At 44.5% G+C, this 20,933-nt stretch overlaps 1 protein-coding gene across 2 annotated transcripts in view; it reads left to right on the top strand.

The window, feature by feature from the left end:
* LOC124306772 (max-interacting protein 1-like) overlaps positions 1 to 20,933 on the top strand; it is a 123,192-nt gene that overhangs the window by 75,044 nt on the left and 27,215 nt on the right. For both annotated transcript variants that reach the window (XM_046767765.1, XM_046767763.1), the window contains exons 4-5: positions 3,902 to 4,016; positions 9,639 to 9,987. In XM_046767765.1, the coding sequence (XP_046623721.1) occupies positions 3,902 to 4,016; positions 9,639 to 9,987 (464 nt within the window). The remainder of the gene's footprint in view (positions 1 to 3,901; positions 4,017 to 9,638; positions 9,988 to 20,933) is intronic.

Below are 20,933 nucleotides of genomic sequence, written 5' to 3'. Positions count from 1 at the left end.
AATGTTGTCAAGATTTACGGCCAAATGGATGAATGAAAAATGGTATAATCCCAATCCTTGTTCGATGCATCAAAGACGAGAGAAACGGAAGCGAAGGAGGAGCAAGGCGGTGGGAAAAGTTTGAACTCGTGGTTATCTCAAGAGCTGCCTCATCCTCCGATCTTACTCGCTTCTCTATCTCTCTTCCTCTTTCTCTTCATCTTCACCTTCTTCGTCCGAACCCGGCAAATAGGCGAGCTAGCTAGGCGAATGGCGTGCAGTTCTGCATTCGACTATGCAACTCCACCTCCCTCGAAACTTTGAGCAAATTACCGACTAATTTCGTAACTATTCAAACCCGTCTAGCACGTGTGCCAACCTCGCCCTCGCCCTCCCTTTACTTTCCCCATCCTCCGCCCTTCGACCGGCCAAGTTCTCTCTTAGCGCCGTAAGCGCGGAAACTTGTCTTCGTTCTGGTCACCGGCAGTCGACGAGAATCAGGAGGAGAACGGGATGGAAGAGGACGACTACTTACGAGGATGAGGAGGAAGACTAGGATAGGGGTGAGGATGAGGATGAGGATGAGGATGAGGATGAGGATGAAAATCAGCACAAGGATGTGATTGAGCGAGTTAATCGCAGCTCGATTGGTAATCGATATCAGCTTGGTAAGCTATTCCCTTCGGACTGCGTGTTATATCCTTGACTTGAGCCGTTCCGCTGAACGTGCAACGCCGGTCGCCGAGGAAGCAAAAGGTCTACCCGCTAAATTTTTCTTCGTAAAGAAACGTACCTTTACCTGCAGTGGTAGGACGTCCATCTTTTAACAATCAAACTGGAACAGTACGAGCTTTATCGCGTTTCGTTCAAAGTCCACTTTGGCCGGCTTTCGTCAGTTTTATTGTTAGTTGGTTCTAAGCGCTGTCCTCCGCGTCCCTCGGGCAGCTTACTCGGCCAGCTCTGTTGGGATTTGCAGTTTATAACGACCATTTTCCTCTCCTCCTTATCATTCCTTCTTCGTTCAACCACGGCGCAGAATATTCGCGTAACTACGCGAACGTGCTTGCGTGCGACAACGACGGTCTCGGTTGGCTTTCAAGCAGAGCCCCAAGGCGAGGGACCAGAATAATCGTGCGGGGATGATCGACGCGATATTAAAAACCACGGTTACTACCAGAGTGGTGAAAAACGAGGAAAGTTGTCGCATGAATTCGGCGAAAGCAATGGCGAACGTGCGATTTTAAACGATGTTATCTTGCCACGATTCGAGGAAGGAAAGACTTCGCCTCGACTTTTTGAATCAACAAACTCGTTCCGAACATCTTTCCCCGAGATTCTCCGCATACTTCCCGAACTTGTTTAATAACTCTCTTTCGATATTACCGATGTAAACATCCTCGGTATTAGCTCTCCGAGACAAGGGCTAAGGTATAATGAAAAACTTGACGGTTTTTGGAAACCGATGTATGAAACTTATCAATTTTTAGTGTTAAAAGTATCCGGATGAGAATGAAATTTCACTTTGTACACGTCGGTTAACTTCTGGAAAGTATATTTTGTCACTCGTGCCTATAGATGTTTGGTTATTCATCACGTACAACGCAGTAGGGCCTAAGCTTTGCGGTGTCAGTTAATACATCTACATCTAGATACAGGCAGAGACCCGTCAGGGATCGCGTTGTAGCCGCTACTAGCAATAAAACTTCAACGCGACATTCATGTTTCGGTACAATAGGCAATACTGCTCCTGTTATCACCGAGCGTCACTCTCTTAGTGTGCTGGGTCTTCATTCATGCTCGTATAAAAAAAAACACGGGTCTTCTTTTGCTGATCAGCCGATTTCATTCGATGATGCGGCATCGAATAATACCCGGAAATCCTCCCCCATCGGATAGCAATAAAATTCTATAGAAAGTCAATCGCTTGCACGTAAATCCTCCGTACAATAACGTGTTCCTCGCTATAACGTTGAGCAGTCGTAGGGCGTGATTAATCGAACATAATTTCAACATCATTCAAAATATCTCCTTTCAATGGTGTATTTCACACATCCCTTAAGGGAAGTCATATTATTATACAAGCGAAAGGAGTTTACCCTGCTCGCTTGAAATCTTTCTGTATGAAATTCGATTGAGAAAGGTGGCAGAAAAAGCAAGAAGAAGAAAATGAAATGTCACGTGTCGTTTTCACTTCGAGGCACAGATTTATTTTACCACCCCCGAGGTGGAGGAGAGGGTACTGCGAAAGAAAGAAGGCCGAGGGGCGGAGGGATCGCCTACCTAATGGTCCGTGCGAGTCGATAACTGGAATCCCTTTATTTCCATACTCCTTCCTGCCAAGTCGTTCGACGTCGTTCGATATTCCTCGCGCCTGTCACGCCGATCCGAGGCGATCCCTTTTCGGAATCTCGCCGCATTATTGAGTATTTACACTTGTGGAAATTCATATCCCAAGTATTTCGGAATCCACAATACGGTTTTCATCTACTCTACAGAGTCGGAGAGGAATTTTTTTTTACCGAAATTTATTTCAAAATTATCAGGAAATAAGTTGGATTGATCAGATACCGTTTCGCAGTCACTTAAATTATCTGTAAGTTGTTCTTGTACTCTTCAACACCTCATCGAGAAATTTAGAAATGATGAATCATTGACGACATAAAATTGGTATTACGTGTCGTAACTGGTTTGAGACGATCTCCAATTTCCTATGAACAGAAATTAAATTTCAACAAACACCATCTTAACGTTTGTTATTTAGGAAAGTAAAGTTTTGAATATCTGACAAATACATCTCGACGTTGACGATAAATTCGAAAAATACGCGACGTATCGTTTCGCAACCACATTCAAAAGCGTCGATGGTGGATAAGGCGAATACGTGAACCCGTAGCGGTAGATGTACGCGTACGCGACGAAGTTGACCAAGGGGCAGGGGGGCGTAAACACGGGTATAGACGTATAGTATTGTTGGACGTGACACATCGTCGCGGTCGGGTGTGTACCTGCGGGAACATTAACTGTCGCAGCGGAGCAATTGCCAGTGGTTGATTGTTTCGCGACAATAGGTCCATTACCGGAGCGAGTCCGCCCGCGCGATTCAATCCCCCTGCAGGGGGTTTTCGACCGTGTTTTTTGGGGCGGGGGGGGGGGGGGGGGGGGGGGGGGGGGCGCGAAGGCCTACCTACCCAGGTCTATCTGATATTTTATTCGGCACTTTGCCCGTTTGCCGTGGCGAGTGTTTCCCTCGCGTCATCGTCATTGTGCTCGCGGGTGATTCAATCGGAAAGGATGAAATGGGCTTCGCCTGTTCGCTTGCCTGCCCGCACGTTGTCTGCTGGTTATTCGGCTACAAAATGTTGCCTGGAAAATTTTACGCGTTGCCTACTTTTTCTCGTTTGACACTGCTTTGCTTCGCTCTTCCAACTCTTGTATCTACTTATGTTTCTTCTTTATTCTCGCCTTACTTTCGCTCACGTTCCTGATATCTACTGCCACGCGTTCTAAACCGAGAGGACAGAGTTTTGAAAGTACCAGGGATCGGAGTGAGTAGTCGAAACTTGAAAATTTGGTCGTGTCAGACGTATCGCTGTCAATGTCACGTTTAATCTGCTATACCGAGTATTGCGACACGACACGGTACGTTTCATATTATCTATTTCTCTTCGTCCGATGAAAATGTGTGTATGAATATGTACAATAATATCCGTATACCGCAGGCACGGCACGTATAAATAAAGCATGTTACACGTATATGTATATGTATAGTGCGTGCATTGCCTTCCCCCGTACTCTGTATCTAGCCCCCGATTCTAAGTCCTCTCGAGAGGTACTCGAGTCGCGAAAGGTCGTCGACACCACTCGGAAAATTGTAACCAACCTTTGAAAGTGAAAGAACTCTTTTTCGATATTTTTGTCGCAGGCGGGCCCATCTACGGAACTGTCTGGAAAAGTTGAAAGTACTGGTCCCGCTAGGCCCCGAAACCTCGAGGCACACCACCCTAGGCCTTCTCACGAAAGCGAAACGGTTTATCAAGGTGAGTTACTTCTTTATCTTATACATATATTGTACAGGCTGTGCTTGTAACTTCTGCTATTTTCTATATATATTTTTTCAAGCTTATACGTATACCTATAATTATAATAACGTACGGTTGAAAATTCGCGAGAATTTGAAGCATCGCCCAACTGAGGCTGGGAATATTCTTCTAACTAAGATAAACAAACAGCACCTGCCAATGAGGAATAAGGATATGGACGGGCGGACACTGCGAGCTTGTTGACGAATGATGAAAAAAAGTGGGAACTTGGCGCAGTTCTCGCCTGCAGTAAGCTGCAATTTGCTAACTGCGCGCAGGCATTGTGCTACGAAGCCTCTTTGTCGCGACACCTTCACCTCCTCCTTCGAACCCTCATCTCTTACCCTTCACCCCTTCCCTCTCACCCCCCCCCCCCTCCCCTTACCGTCTATCACTACTTCCTTTTTCGAAGAGGGAGAGGGACAGAGAGAGAGAGAGAGAGAGAGAGAGAGAGAGAAAGCCCCTTTGTAGAGGAACTTCGCGTTCTCCCGGGCGTACCTAAATTACCAGAGATTTTGTTCCAACTCGAAGCGGACGCGATATGCCGGCGGAGACAACGGAATATTCATTACCTAAATGCGCCGACGCAGCCACGCGAATCTTACTCTTACTTACCCTCCGTCCGTATTCCACTCGCTGCTTATACGCGTCACAAGCCCACAAAAGTCAGCTCTTACACCGCTATTATACACATCTTTACACGTTACGCGCAACCACTGTGTGCATCTACGTTGCACACAAGTTGTACGGTAGCTAGAGCTCTGTAATGTGTAGTACCTAGCAGGACGCGTGAGAGTCGCGAGGAGATTCACTATCTCGAGCATTGTCGACCCCGCGAAGTTACCAACTCTTGCGATGGGAATAGAGATTTTTTTTTTTTCTTCACCCGAAATGAGTTCCTCGCAGCGCGTATATTCCTTTCATGCAGGTCCGCAGCAACTGCGTATTTACCTTACGCATATGCGTCTAACCGTAGTAATGCGCTTGCGTTTATACCTCGAGCCGTGCGAACGAGCCACTCGCGTTTAAAACTGAACCCATGACGTGGCAGTAGTGAGTACCGAAGTAGCCAAAGGGAAGAAAGAGAACCGGGAACGTTACCAAATTTTGTTATAAATAAGAGAAGATGTCCAGTTATGTCTCTCCTCACTATATTATATACGGTAACTCGAAATTTGTTGTCTAGAAACAAGAGCAGTATAACAAACACACCAATTTTCTGGTTCTAATAGGAAAATTGAACATCACGTTGATCCTGAATCCCGTTGATTCCAATGTGGATTCAACTCTGTGCTCATTTCGGGAGGTGGAGCCCTGAAATTAGTCTGATAAATCGCGCGGCCTGTCATCGTGCAATTTGCAATTCAGGTCGAGGAAGTCGGCATGGAGCACAGGGTCCGTATAGCACAACGTGGATGACAGATTGAGTGAAGTGTAACAAGCGAGAGGTGATCGGGTCTTTCTTTGCTCGAGCTGAATCAGTCATTCGATTGTATAATCATCGAATCCGCGGCCTCCCCTCACAATCAGTCCTCTCAACTTTGCCATTTGTCTTTTCTCTCCTTTGCTTCTTCCCTTATCAATTGTGCAGCAGTCGCTGGTTTTATTTTATTTTTACCTTTTTGTTAATCAATTACTCGCGCATCTCGTATAATTCTCTCTTTTTTTTTTTTTATTCTTGGCTGTATAAGGAAAGGAATAAATCGGTTTTTGTATTTCATTTTACTTTACTGTTCGTTTATACATGCGCAATAGGGAACGACGCTCTGGTTATTGAGCCAGAGTTTTCTCACAATCAATTCAGAATTCCGTATAATCGTAAGGATCCTCTTCTCTTCAGGATTTCCCCTCTCCCGAAGCGAGAGGATATTTAGCTCGGCTGCCGCTTAGCGACGATTGTGTTTAATTGTCAGGAAAATATGCGCCAGCTCTCGCAAGCTCTTTTCCTCTTCCTCTTCCTCTTCCTCTTCATCTTCATCCTCGACCGTTTCTCGCTTCGTCTTCTACCTCCTCATTTCCTTCTCCTTTCGTTCATGCCCCTCTCCTCGTCCCCTTGTTACGGGGTTTAGATCTTTCAGACGTGGAACGGTGACAGGAGGCGAGGGGGACTTTCGAGGCGAAAAATAAATTCAAATAGAATGAGAATAGCTGTTGTTCTTTCCTTGGTTCGTTCCCGTCGGAATGCAGGTGGAAGGTGAAAAAGTGGTAGTAAAGAGAAAGAGAGATGGAGGAAAGAGAGAATTACTGCAGTGGTGCGGTGTAACCTACGTATATGTACACTGTATACGTATATATCCAAGTATATGCAGTATAAGTTAGTGTACTGGAAGTTGGTATCTTTTTTCGTCTTTTGTTCCGCTCGTTTTATTTTTCAATTTTTCTTCTTAGCAGCGGTTTCAAACTTTGTCCTGCAGTTTTGAACGAAAGCCCGAACAACCAGGTTTATGCACCTGAATCGGGAGTTTGAAAAACTTTGTTATATCAATTATGAGCAGGAGCGAAAGGATGAAAGATCACCCCGCGCAAACTGCATTTGTTTTATTCGTAACTGAAAAAGGCACACGAATATATTTATTACCATTTGATGGAAGACGGGCGAAGCGAACTTGAGAATTCTCGCGAACGCCGGTCTAGCAATGTTCATCTTTTGGCTTTGCCAATATGGCAGCAAATGTCTTGGCTCTAGACTTTAGAGGGTCAGCGGATCGAGGAATGTGATATGGAGGACCGAGAGGTTTACGAGGCAAACCGTGAGTAGCTTTAATACCCTTATCTTCGTTGTAAAACTCGACGCGATATCAACCTTATATAGAAACTTTTCAATGTCTAGCTGTATTATACACTTCGGTATCTATCCCTTGCTTCATCCCCTTCCCAACCCTCCCCCATCCAGACTTCAGCCCCAGACACCGTGCAAGTCTACTTTTCATTTTTACTATTTGGTAGATGCAAATTCTCACACACCGTTTTAATGCGGGGATAGAAAATGAGAACGAGAGAGAATGAGAAGATGGAAATAACGAGACTCGCTGCAGTCGACGAGCAAAATTAAAAACGTCTGAATCGGAACGAGGAGAAGAAAATAATAAGAACTCTTCTTTAGGATGTTTTGATTCTTACTCTATAATTCGTAGTTGACATCACTGCGTGAATCGCTGATCAATCTGATAATCTAATAGTAGCCCAGCGTGAATTGACGGTAGGTTTCCGTAATTCGATTATAAATACATAATCTGATGTTACATCGTATTTCTCTAGCTGAGCGAGTCTTTCATTCGTTAAAGAACAGAAAATCTCGCCGGGTCATAATTTTTATTTTTTAGTCTTCACAAATCATTTAGCACTGTAGCCGTGACTCGGCGCACAACGTAGACTTTATGACATAATTTGTGAAAGAGGTACACTTGCGAAAAGAGTCAACCGTTCAAGGGTCAATAAAGAATGACAAATCAATGACTAAAAAAGAACAGAACTTAATTAGGTTACGAGACTGCGGGGGTTGCACTTACTTCCCTGTTTTTTTTTTTTATTGTTTTGTGTTTTTATCACTACTTCTTTCTCCTTTCTTCTTCCTACCATTTCATCGTGAGCTTGTGCGGATAAGGCCGAGGGTCCTCGATAACAATAATAACAGTAACGGTAACTGTAATAGTAATTAAAATAACAATAACACTTACCAATAACAGTTTTCACCGTCTTAATTGAGACAGTGATGGTAATGACCAAAGACGCGCTTGGAAAATGCGAAACCGTTAAAGAGCCGGAGCGAGGGGGTGAATCGATCGAAACTCGAGGCTAGGACAAAACGGACAATTTCAAATTCTAAGGGTCGCCACCAACACCGTTAAATTCCCTCATTCTCGATGCTCCCTTGGATCGAAATACAGCCAGCGGGAGGAAGGGAAGAGGGAAGATAGAACCAGCGAGATATTACATTCCCGAGTAGAGCATGTCATTGATCCATCTTAGGTACTCCGTCACGTCCGATCGCCTATCTTTTCGGAAACCCAACCAGCCTTTCGGATGAGCCGTGGAGTAGGCGGCGTAGGTATCGACGAACCTTTGCCTCGTATTCTTTACCCTTCGGAGCTATCCTTCCCTCCTTCCTTCCTTCGTCGCGGAGATTCTACCCTGGAAGAATGTCCTCTACACCGGACAGAGAAATTACTTCTTTTTTTTTTACTTTTTTTTTCTCACGTCTCACCTCCGATTAATTAAAAAATTGACAATTATCCCATGATAAGAACTGTTTTTATTCACTTTAGTCCTTGAAAATTTGCCTAACCCCTTTTACGGTTAGAAGTGATCAGCTTTTATTAACAAGACAATATACCCTGCATCTTTGAAAGTATCCGACAATGAAGAATCGTTGTATGTAAACGTAATATTTTTTTCTCCATCATCCGCGATCTACCATTGATAATAATAAAAAGTAAACTCCAAAAATACGAAGCGACTCTGAAATTTGTCAGTCGAAATTAATCTGCGTTTGTATCACGTTGAAAACCCGGTTTGGGACGAAGGCATGAGAATTTGCATCCAACGGAGGGGTTTTAATTTTTCGTGAATTACGAAATAGCCCAACGGACAAGCGAGTGAAGAGGGTGGTGACTGGTAATGAGTTGTTGATTGCCACGAGGGCGAGACGGACCCAAGAATCTGGGGGAGAAGAGATCCGCGGGTGTTGTAGGGGAGAAACGCCGTGAAATAACTCCATGGTCCTGCGAACGAAGCTCGCACATTAATATTAATACTAAAATTATCGCCGGGCAATCTGTCTTAGATTGCTTAATGGTTATCGCATCGAGATCTGGCAATTCCCGGAAACGTTCACCCTTTTCTTATCTCGTAAGCTCATTGACCTACAAAGCGGTCATTATAGGATCCCGAGACACAGCGAGAGGTGGTCCTCCAGGATCACCCGAGCCTGCAATTATATTACCATCCCGCTTGATGACCTCGGTGCCGACTGAAGCGTCCGAAAACGCACACTTCGATCCTTAACCGTGTACCCGTGACCGTAGCCGTAGCTGTAGCCGTATACAAAGCCAACCAACGGGTATAAGGTAGTAATTGCTTGATCGCTGATTGATAATTCGTTTCCTCTATTTAGCATTGTGTCGGGTACGCCAAGCCGTTTTCTGCCGCTAGTCGTCAGATAATCGTCTACCTGGAAAAGGCGCTGGCTGTTAACTTCCGGTGCGTGAGGCACAACTTGCAGTAAAGCAACGCCGCCGAGTCGTCCCTCTTTAATGTTCTCTTTTATTCTTTGTTCCTTTTTTTTTTTTTTTCTTATTCCATTCCCGAGTATACGTAATCCCGTTAATGATCCACCAGACGTGTACACGTCATTGTTTATATTTTATTACATTTCCCTACCGTTAATCGGGAAAAGTTGGAAAGTTTGTTAGGCAAATGACTTGTCAGGAATCGATTTATTTTTCAAACTTACGAGTAGGTAAACAGCTAATATTTATCCCATACAAAAAGGAAATGATGTCGGTCTTTTATTAATTTTTTAATTTTTTTTCTCATTGATTAACGTGAGTTGTGAGTTTGGTTTTAATTTCGTGCTTGCAGAACCTTGAAGAACGGGAGCGAAAGCACGCCGTTCACAAGGAACAGTTGTCTCGGGAACACAGATTTCTGAGACGGCGACTCGAGCAGCTGACGACGCTGCAACCGGGTCACCTGCACTCCCTTCGCCCTAACGGGCACCACGGGCACCACGGGCATCACGGTCATCACCATGGCGTGACCTTAAGCTCTAGCGCCCCTTCGCCGAGCTCCACGTCCACGTCCAGCCTGCAGCTCTCGAAGAGGCGAAGCATCTCCGAGTGCTCAGTCGGCACCGCTTCCTCTGCAAGCTCAACCGCAAGCTCAAGAAATTCCGACAGGTCAGCGGGCAGCCCTTCGGTATCGGAGTCCGGTGAGTCAGTCCTTAATGCTCCTTAAATACAAGATACTCTGCCGAAATTGTAACATGAATTTCTTACAACGCGATTATGGTGAACACGTGCTCGTCTAAACGATATTTAAACAATTTCGTCGAGCATTGTGATGATCGCAGTTGGGTATTCCCTTTTCCATGATGGCTGACAAAGTGTGGCCGAATGCGGTTGGACAATCGGTCCACGTTAGAGGGACTTGATAGTTTTATCATGAATTCATTTAAGACTGGAGGAGGAGGATGCTCGTATTCAGGTACGGTAGATACTCTCTGTCCACCAAGTTCTGCGGTTCGTTGACGTTTGTGTTCACCTACAGATTCATTTACTCTTCGTATGAATTTCGTGCAATTTATCTTACCGCATCGAACACAGTACATTCGTATAAGCGAGCCTGAGAACGGAACGCGGATTCCGAATCTCTGACCCATCGAAGCAGACCTGCAGTATCCCCAATCTAATCCAACCTAACTTAACCCACCCTACCTCTGTTCTGACCAATCCCACCGAAGATCCGATCGCACCAACGGCGTATATAACCAAAACCAGACTTGCTCGGCCGAACGGAAGTTCCTTCCTGATTGTGGAGGCGCGATTCGACGCCCCGGTTGGGATGTTGCAAACAAACCCTTGAATATATACGTACCTACATAGGTATCACTCCCTTGCCCGATCATCAGTTGAGGCTACGGATTTCGGGCCAGCTCTTTGATTTAATATGAAGGACAACATCGCAACGAGATCACTGCGATTCGTGCCGTGGTTAACGCGTACCCTCTCATAATCAGTTGGCATGTTCGCTTACTTTGCAATTACCGACGACAAAAGTAGTCTATATCGATTCTCGTCACTATTACAAGTATTTATTCACGTGACTATATCGACCCATTTTCTCCTCCCCTTCTATCCAGGGTTGTAGATCAGACTAAGCGTGCATCGACTTCCGGGCTTTGAGTTTACTGAATCTTAGGTTCAGAAGAAAATGGCTTTCTCGGCTGGAAAATTTGAGGAAATTTCATTATTGGTGGACAGTCTTTCAGAAATAAAAGGTGATGGAGGAGGAGAGTAAAAAAATATATGAAGGGTGGCTGAAATTAATGACGTTGCTCTTGGTTAACACTCGTACGTATGTCATACCTATAAGAAATGAGGTATATAATAACTATGGGGAGGAAACATACTTTCAAAGCAGTCGAGATTAACTTTTTTCCCTATGAACATGTATCGATTTTCTTTACCAAACGAAAGATCAAGACTTTACGATTTTCTTACTTTTTACTCGCCTTCTGCGAGTTACACTGCTCTAAAAATCTCTTAGCGGTTCCCTGGGATCAATTTGATTGTGAGTGATGTTTGAATACGGATTCAATATTGCTTTCACGCCCGTTTGAACGCCGACACCGTCCTTACGTACCGGTGATGTTGTTTCAAAAATGCGTTACATACCGTTCGAATTTGTGGAAAAATAGGTTGTGGTTTCGCTTCGGCCAGAGCTTCGAAATTCGAATTTAGACAGACTGGGACGGAAGGAGTGGGGAATCAGAGAGAGCGAGAGAGTGATAAAGGAGCAGCAACGAGGGCGAATTTCATTTTACCAATCGGGTGTAATTGGGAGCGCAGCCCGGAATACGTTTCGTAACTTTGTTATATCGTGCTTTTAACTAGAAGCGTTTGTGTCTGTCGACCTATACGTAGTGCGTGTGTGTGTGTGTGTGTGATTGTGGAGCACGTACGAGGGAAAAATCCAGGACTACGTATCTGCAGCTTTCCGGCCGTTAACGTATTCGTGGGGAACAATAAAATTTCAGTGGCTTGAGCAAAGGCTACGGTTGGTAGGATACGCGCATTAACGAACAATAATTGTATCAATGTAGAAAATGCACAGCACGTGGTTCCACGACTGGAACGAAAGGACTGGTTTTATCACGTACGCATCGGGTCTTTTTCCTTTTTTATTCTTTTTTTTTTGTTTTTTCATAAGTTTTTGCCATTCGTCGTAGTATTGGACAAGAGACATTCACTCGCACATGTTTTTTGTTGGTAACAGTTTGTTCGTTTCTTCCAATCTTTCTCCACTCCCGGCCTTACGTAATTCCACAACTAAGTAACGACGATACCTTCAACTTCTGTTGATGTTATTATATACGACAATTTCCACCAACGGCGAGTGGCTTTCGTGTTCAGCTCAACAAGGATCAATAAACAGATTACATCGCGCGCGTAATTCGTCGAGAAATTTATGTACGACGGTCGGACGCTGGCTCCGCTGCTTTGTAATTACACCGAATGCTGACTAATTTGAGTGATTACATTACTCTTTTATTCCGTTCGCCGCATTCTCTCCATGCCTTTGTTAGTTTCGTTACTTCGAACCTTACTCACATTTTTATATACTATCGGGAATTCTTCGTTTTTACCGGATAATATATTTCCAGTATTTCCAGTACATTTTTACATAGCCGAAAGGCACTGGTTACATGATTGTGATTCGAACTGATACCCGAGAAGTTCGGATGGAAATCAAGAATTGGAAAGCGAAAAATGAAAGAATGAAAAAACAAAAACTAGCGCCCTCTGTGTTGAGAGTCCTTGTCAGACTTTAGTTTTCCCCTCCCTCTCCTCTGTATTCGGGTACTTCGTTTCTGTTAATATTGCTAACTGTCGTATCGTCTTAAAAATCTTTCCACGAGAATAAACTTTGGAGGGGACCTTTTATTACGGTCCCCGTTAATTATATCATTAATTAATCTTAGGTCTCCGCCCTCTACTCTACCCCACCACCCACCATTTACTTTATACACTTCTTTCTTTCTCTTTCACTGTCGGTCTTCCGCCATCCGCGTCATTCCACCCAAAGGAGAAAGGCCCTTCCGCCCTCGCCAGTGAGTCAACGACGTTGAAGTATTCACTCGTCTACCATTTGCTCTTTCAATCTTTTTCTCTGTCTCTCGCTCGTCGTACGAAATTTCAAGCTTATGCGTTGCGTGCTAATTAGTGCGTAATTTGAGGATGGGGCGGTTGATGATTATTATCCCTTGGTTACAATGTAAAGGAAAAAAATGGAGAAGGTGTACATGTAATTCGTCTGTCGCGAAGGTGACATTGTTACTAAGATTTATCCGTCGGCCGATGAAAGAGCATCATCTTACACGTGTAATAGTAGATTTTCCACGAAGGACGCAAAGTAGGTCCTTTTACGCCGAGCGGATATTGCAAATACGCGTCGTGAAAAAGACTGCCTGCCTGCATGGTGCTCACGACACTTCATCTAACAAAAGGGTGGTGACCAAGTTTTTTTTTTTCTACACCACGGAGTATAAAATAGAGAACTTTTTAGTACTAGGACGTAAATGTGAAATTTTTCGTACTGTCGCAGAAATTGTTACTTTACGTACGAAACACAGACAAAAAAATATGCGTAAATCATACTGGTGTTGCATGAAGAACTTATTATAACACTCCTCTCACTTCACTTGGTACGAAATCCCGTTAGTTGTTGAGCAAATCGAGTTAGCAAAATCGCAGTAGTTTTGGACGAGCAAGACACTGGCGAAGCCCCGAAAGGGTCGAAGCCCAGCAAAGAAGATGAAACATACATATCCATCCCTTCTATACCCTAATCTGCGTTACGAGTCGTTTCGATGACGTCGTCGCAGTCTGTTCGTATTTCCCCATTCAGATGTATATTATATACAATATATTAGGGTGTTTCATAAAAAAAATAATTCACGATCTTCCATCATGGCACACCCTAAAAAGTTTGTTTAGGTTAAAAGAAAGATTCTGTGCAGGGATGAGCGGTCCACTTTATGTGGAAGATCGCGCTCATTTGATTTTTCACATATTTTTGAATTTGTGAAGAAACACGTTGTAGCACGTGAATTATTATTTCTTTTCGGACATTTATATTCAAGCCAAAGATCACGATCCATAACACAAGAATGTATCATCCCTGACATTTATTCTCCTAAATTGAAAGTTCATATTGAATTAAAACTGTCAATTATGAATTGATGAATTAATCAATTATGAGATTAAATTAATAATGAAAATGTCGTCGGATGCACTTCTCAAACATCAACTGGAGACTTAATATTACAACATTATATATATAGCTGAGTGCCTTGAATAAATGAATGAACACGTTCGTATTACTTTGAACGTTCGTATCGAATACAAGATGAACATTTAGGTGTATAGAAAATCTGATTATCTACTAAATGAAATAAAAAACATTTTCCCAACTTGTATAGTTTTCGAGATATTTCGGTTAGAGTGATTGAAAAATTCAAAACGGATGAGTCACCTTTTAGAATTTTGCTACCAACTTTGGGTTTCACGAAGCTTCGTGCGAGGCTAAAAACTAACTTTTCGAAGGATACATAAGAAGGAAAAAAAACTTTTGAAAAAACCACCCCGATATACACACACACATACACACACCTGTAGATACACGTGAAGTGTTCAATTTATCTTCTTGGTGTTCAGAAGTTGGCATTGTAGGTCCTTCCCGATTATGACTGCCGAAAATATTTCGTTCATCTCGTTCTTTTATTTGTCCTGCATGTTGCTCAACGTTCACTGATCTACAACGGTTACAGGAATACAACGAACATTCGAGTCGTTCATTTCTCCTCGGTCTTTTCGTCACTTCGACTGTTGTTAATCATTCATCCGCGAAACGAACCAGTGTTGAACGTAATCCTAGCTGGATGATTAAAACGCCTAAGAACGTCGCGCCGTGGGTTCGCTTTACGCACCACTTTGGATTATTTGCGAACAGTGAGCACCGCAGTCAAAAGGGTGCCCAGATACATAGATATGTACATACATACCTACGAGTACATGGTATATACGAGTCCTGGATATACATGCATTGTGAAAAGCCAAGAAGTCCTAAACTGTGGAGAATCCGCTTCTTTGTCACCTTTCTTTTTGCATATACAATTGCAACGGTGTGTAATCTGTGTGCGCGTGTGTGTATATCTATATAAGTACAGTATATGTATATACATATTTAATTTTTTCGTTCCCATTTTCCGCTGTCGAGTACAAAAAGCTTTTGTGAACCTGGAAAGGGAAGCGATGCACATGGCGGGGTTGATAGAATGAGGAAGATGTGGAGAGAAAGAGTAAAAGAATAGGAAAGAAAGACAGCTTATACGAGGAAGGGTGGTGGTTAGGTTAGGCCCTGCTCCCCCTCCCCTCCGTTTAGGTAATGTTTCCCGCAGGAATTAAGTTTTAAGACGGTTCCAAGATTTATAGTCGACGCCGTTGTAAAGGCAAAGTTCACCATGGGAATATTTATTGATTTGTTTGTTCAATATAGAATAGGAGATGGTTTTATAATATGGGTGCCGCTGCTTTCACTCGTGTAATTCACCACGATATCTTCGAACTTTCTTTCCACAAACGATGCGTGACGTAAAGATTCGCTGGTATATAAGAAAGCATCACGACTCCGTTTAACTTGCCGGGGTGTCTTGTCGCAGATCTTGCGCAGGTTGTAAAACAAAAATATACGGCGGGGGGGAATTAGAAGGTCAGAAGGTAAAATCAAGAATATATAAAAAATAAAGAAGCCACAGGACAGGGGGAATAAGTTTCGATCGAACAGGGTAGTGTAAAAAGTTAACCGACAAACGAGAGCTGCAATCGGCTAACTGCGATCTGTCCAGCCATGGGAACCACCCCTCGGCTCACTCCCGGGGGAACGTCAGACGCAAAGTCTTTTATTTGCCTTTAGCTCCTCTTCACCCTTATCCGTCCTCTCTCTCTCTCTCTCTCTCTCTCGTGCGTATACCAGGTCTGCGATCTCTGGTATCGATGTATCCGATAGATACAGTCGATTCTATCTTCTCCCTTGACCTATCGTCTACCCATCGCCCGTATATATTGATGGCCAGGCTCCCACCCCTTGACGTTGAGTGTATAGATATAATAGTGGGTTCATCGCAGTGAGCGCTACCTACTCGGTGAATCACACGTGCGTATCTCTCAACGGAAGCTTACGGTTCTGCAGTGGGCTTCATCCTTACTGGATCCACTGAAAACGAGCGTGGATTTGCATACTCAGTCAAAGTGTTGAGTTCGTAGTCAAATCCCTCCGAGACTCCATCATACCTCGGCGTTTTGCTATAGGAAACCATAGGCCTGTTACGGATGCCTAGTCGAATTTACTGCTGAACTCGACACCCTACTAAATGCATGTATATGATACCAACCCTGCACCCGCAGCGCGCCGTGCATATATTTCGAAAATATACACTCACCACCATGTATAACCATCCGCTGGAAGCAAAACGTGCTTTGGAAACGCTACGACCGCGTGTGCTGCAGGGTTCGCGAAACTCGAGTGATTATGCATCAAAGCGTGGGGCCTTTACCCTGCCTCTCTCTCCCTCTGAGATCCGATCGATTTTCCTCTCTATCGCCCTCTTGCTCCTACTCCTCCTGTTCCTCCTATTCCTCCTATTCCTCCTACTTCTCCTATTCCCCGCTCTATGCGTCTCTCGGCCTCCGCCTTCGCCTCCACTTCCCTTAATCCTATAATTGCACTGATTAATCTCTCCGAGGCTTAGTACCTCTGATGTCTTACTTGTCCATACTGATCACGACTCGAATGTGACGTGGGTCCAAAGACGATCCGACGATCGTCACGATAATGGCGATGAATATATATATTCCATGAATCCGAACGAGCAGCTATCGAATGTCTATGATGTTCGTTCGACGCCGAAGGCACAGCAACGCCGGCGGCGGCGTCAGCAAGGCTATTCGCTTGCAGTGGTCATCAAGTTTCTTGGACGTGAGGGCATTGACGTCTTGTTTATTTTCACCAAAGAACTAGAGTAACGGTAAAGAAAATGTGGGGGAACTTTGGAGAGGAGGGAGTTACGTTGGTAGTAGTCGCATAAAGTGATGCGGTGCATGAGAAGCAAGATTTTAAACCGAAAGATGGTTAGATTAATTTTATTGCTACTCAATACCGTGTGAAAGACTTGCTTTCGAATTTGTAGTTTATCCTCGCACTCTGGCAGAGTGAAATTGTTCGGCAACATCAACCGCGAATATACATTTACCCCGAAATTTGTGGAACGCGAGTTATGCCGAGATCGTCTCAAACGTTTGTGCTCACAGTCTCACATCGTTCCGCTTGGTAAGCTCTTCGAATTTTCGAATTCAACCAGAATCGCTGAATTCAAAGAGACAAATGTGACAATATTCATGAGAACGGTCAATAACTGGTCCCTATTCTTCTCCCTTCGTCTCCAGGTGTCTCTGGCAGAAATGAAACGCGTTTTGCGGTGATATATATACGTATATCTGCGAATCACTTTCGTTCCGTAATACCCATTGACGTCGTTGGAATACTCTGAATTTATATCAATTCCGCCAAATAGCGATCTCCCCTCCGCGTCCGTTCCTCGTCATTCTCTCGAGTACCTTCTCTTCTTCCCTTTCTCTCCTTCTCGCTGATTCTCGCCATGCAACCCCTCGAGAAGGAGAAAACTTTTAATGCGGCAATTTTCCGCTATCGTGCAACATTATTATTTCTTCTTTGTGTCTGGGAGGTCGATGAGGTTTTCTTCCTTCCCTTATTTCTCTCCCTGTTCATCCGTTGAGCTCCCTTCACTTTCCCTCCTTCTCGCCGCGATGTATCGCTATGATTATATCTTTTGTTTTTCCACCGAAGGGGGCAGGCGGGCGGATGTCCCGCAAGTTTGTTCGCTATAAGGAAGGAAATGCTGCTTCATTAACGATACCCGCTTCGTGTTCCGCGCTGCCTCGCACTCCGTCTCTTTCCCTCCTTCCCGCGTCCCTTTTCATTTTCTCATTTGTATCTCGTTGTCTCCTTTCTACTTGTTCGGTTCTACACCGCTTCAAGCTTCCCGTTCCGCCATTCGACATTTCACGTTTTGCATTTACAACGTGGCACTCGCTGTACGTATATACATGGATACCTACGTATAGGCGTGTAATACGTATATACGAGCTTAAACGCGACCGAAGTAATACATATTGAGGTGTTTCTGAATATACCAGATCCGCGAAAGATACCGCCGGCGTCGGAATTCCCTTAAGATACTAGAAAGCATCCGGAACCTCTTTTGTTTCCTTTTCCCTCGAAGAACAGTTATATCGACTTTTCGAGAGACCCTCCTACGCTTGAGCATCAGAATTCTGAAAACATTGCGCCTCGTTACACCTGCCAAGAACACGTTGCAAATACTCGATTTCGAAAACATCCCGGGATAAGTGCACTTCGAGATAAGTGCCGAAACAGATAGGAAACGTTCGTCGGAGAACACAATCAGAATTTAATGGGAAGTAAGACAAGAGTCTTCTAATGGAGCTCGGATAGCCGAAACCTCTACGCGACCTTATATTGTTAGTTCGAGACGATTTCCTCCACTAAGACCTTAATGCCCGTCTACCTCTTAGCGCTTAGCTGCCGCGATTAGGCGAATTGCTAAATGCGATAAGAGAGGAGGACACACAGAGCCATTGCGTTCCTCGCTCAGCCGGGAGTGAAACTCTCGGTGAATGCCACCGTTAAATGCAGGGCCTTACTTAGGGTGGCTCTCACCGACCCCTCGCCTAACGCCCCTCGACCACATCCTACACCGAACGACACGGGCTGCCTGATGGTGCGACAAGCACGTGGCATTCCTCCCATCGACCTTTTGCAAATATCACCCAACCGACGATATTTATTAACGCGATGTATGCTTAGAGACTGGGTGGAGTTTATACGTCGGTTCAGATATACGTCTCGTTTCGTGCACACCTATGTCAATTACAGTTAATGATCTCGTCTCGTGACGTCCATTTTTTTCATGTTCAAGTACAGGAGGTGAAACAGTGATTGATACTGGCTGTATGTTACATATGTACTTACGTTGTTATCTCAAGCTACTCAATGTTCACCGTAATTCGTAGCAGTGGTCGACGTTATCTTCTTGCAGTTATCCCGAAGCATTGCGATGCCGTAAGTTACATAGGCATTACAATACCCTATTAACCCGAGATGTAGACAACTATTGCAGGTATGCATGCAGTTGATTGATAAGAACTTTCGCTTGTGTGAAAATATTTGAAATCAAAAAAATTTGGCAAATTATGATCGAGTCTCGTGAAAAAATGTTTTCCAGAATTGTGAGGAAAATCAACAATGGAAAATCCGAATCAAATTTATCATCCACATTCCTTGCCGAGGGTCGTCGAATGCGGGGGACGTCCCACTCGTCAAATTGATTTTTTCTATTTTCTCATTTTACTCAATCAGCGAGGAATTCGTATAGCCATAACTACGTGAAGAGTTTCGCAGTTTCATCCTAACGCTGAATTCGGGAGAGCGTATTTTCTGCTTGAAATTGCATTTTCGTTGAATAATCACCGTCGTTAGGTCGTCGAAGAAAAATCACGCTTTTCGCTCCCTCGGTTGCCGAATGCTGGTACGCATCTCGCACGTCAGGCTATAATTGCCCTTCCGACAGCCTGTATGAACCGTTAGAGAGTAAAGTGGGGCGAAAAATGAATGAAAATGACAAAATGACGCTGGCACACCCGCGATATTTCCAACGGATTGTCAACCTCCCGTTCGGTCGTCGACGCGCACCACTCGTGCAGTTTTATTCGCCCGTTTGGGTTGCTATCGCTGAAACATTCACGGAATTCCGTCGAAAATTATGTCCAAAGCAATTTAACACGCAGCTCTCGGTTTACGCTTTACCGCGGCCATCGCCCGCCGCGTCCGGCAACCCTCTCTCCTTCCCTCCCTCCCTCCCTCCCGCCCTCCGACACTTCGTCTCACTCGCAATATTCCCCGGTTTCCGATCCGGCCCACCTCCATTCCCGGGACATCCAAAGCAATTCTAGCCACTAGCCGCGTACAATGTGATTAAAAACGGAGGTCTAACCCGCCCCTGCTAGGCAGGGCTTACACCGCAAACGTCCGCCCGATTTAATGTAAGTCCTTTGTCGAGCCGAATGGTCCCGAAATATACCGAAGGTTCCTTCGTGCATCCTTCGTCCATGCCAACCGCCGAGAACTCAAATTCTCTCGAAATGGGGGGCAAATGGTTCCTTTTCATTCCCGTACATCCAGGACGCGGTCAAGGACGTTGCTTTCCTTAAGACCTGAGTATCCGGTGGTTATTCTTAAATAACGATTTCTCGTCAAGGAGAGAGTCGCGCGACACGTGGAACACGTGCGTCTTCTTCGAATACTCGTACCATACCTCCACATCAATGCCGCGGGTTAATCATTTTCCAGGGTTACACAGATGATCATGAAAAAAGAAGGGAAAGGGTCAAGTTTTTTCCGAGGTGTGAAGGTGCGGTGGTTAGCTGGCGGAGGAGTAATATGCTTTTTTCCATGCTCTCGGGAGCTTTTCGGAATTTTCAAGTCCTTGGACGGCGTAAATGTTGGTTTGTAACGAGCTGGAGGAGCGAATAGCGATCTAGAGAAATAAAATATGCGCAGGATGTCGTGCTGGCTCTGGAGGGAGCCTTCAGGCTAAAAGTGGGGAGACAAAGAGGAAAACAGTAGAATTATATCCTCTCTCTTTCAACCTCACGAGTCCCGTATCTATCGGGTCACGTGACTTATAAAGCAATTTCGGCGTCCACGAAAGGGAGACAAAACGTCATCTTACCATGTTTGTCTCTCAGACACGTTTCACTTGCGGGTCGCGATAGGGAAGGCTCCTTTCCGGTACTGTAATCCCTAAGAATGGCACAGATTAAAGATTCATCCTCGGCAAGTTATTTTTTTTTTTTTTTAACACAAAAACAGTCGTCTCTCGCCTGTTTCAATTCCCGGAAATGTCTGCAGAGGGGCGGTCCTTTGTCGCCGCGTGTGTTTTCCACTCCGGCCTCCACCTTTAGGACTTTTACGCTCTGTTTCTATTCCTTTTTCCTG

The sequence above is a fragment of the Neodiprion virginianus genome, chromosome 6, assembly GCF_021901495.1.
Source record: "Neodiprion virginianus isolate iyNeoVirg1 chromosome 6, iyNeoVirg1.1, whole genome shotgun sequence".
In the NCBI taxonomy this organism is placed as follows: domain Eukaryota; kingdom Metazoa; phylum Arthropoda; class Insecta; order Hymenoptera; family Diprionidae; genus Neodiprion; species Neodiprion virginianus.
This window is presented reverse-complemented; position numbering and strand designations above follow the sequence as displayed.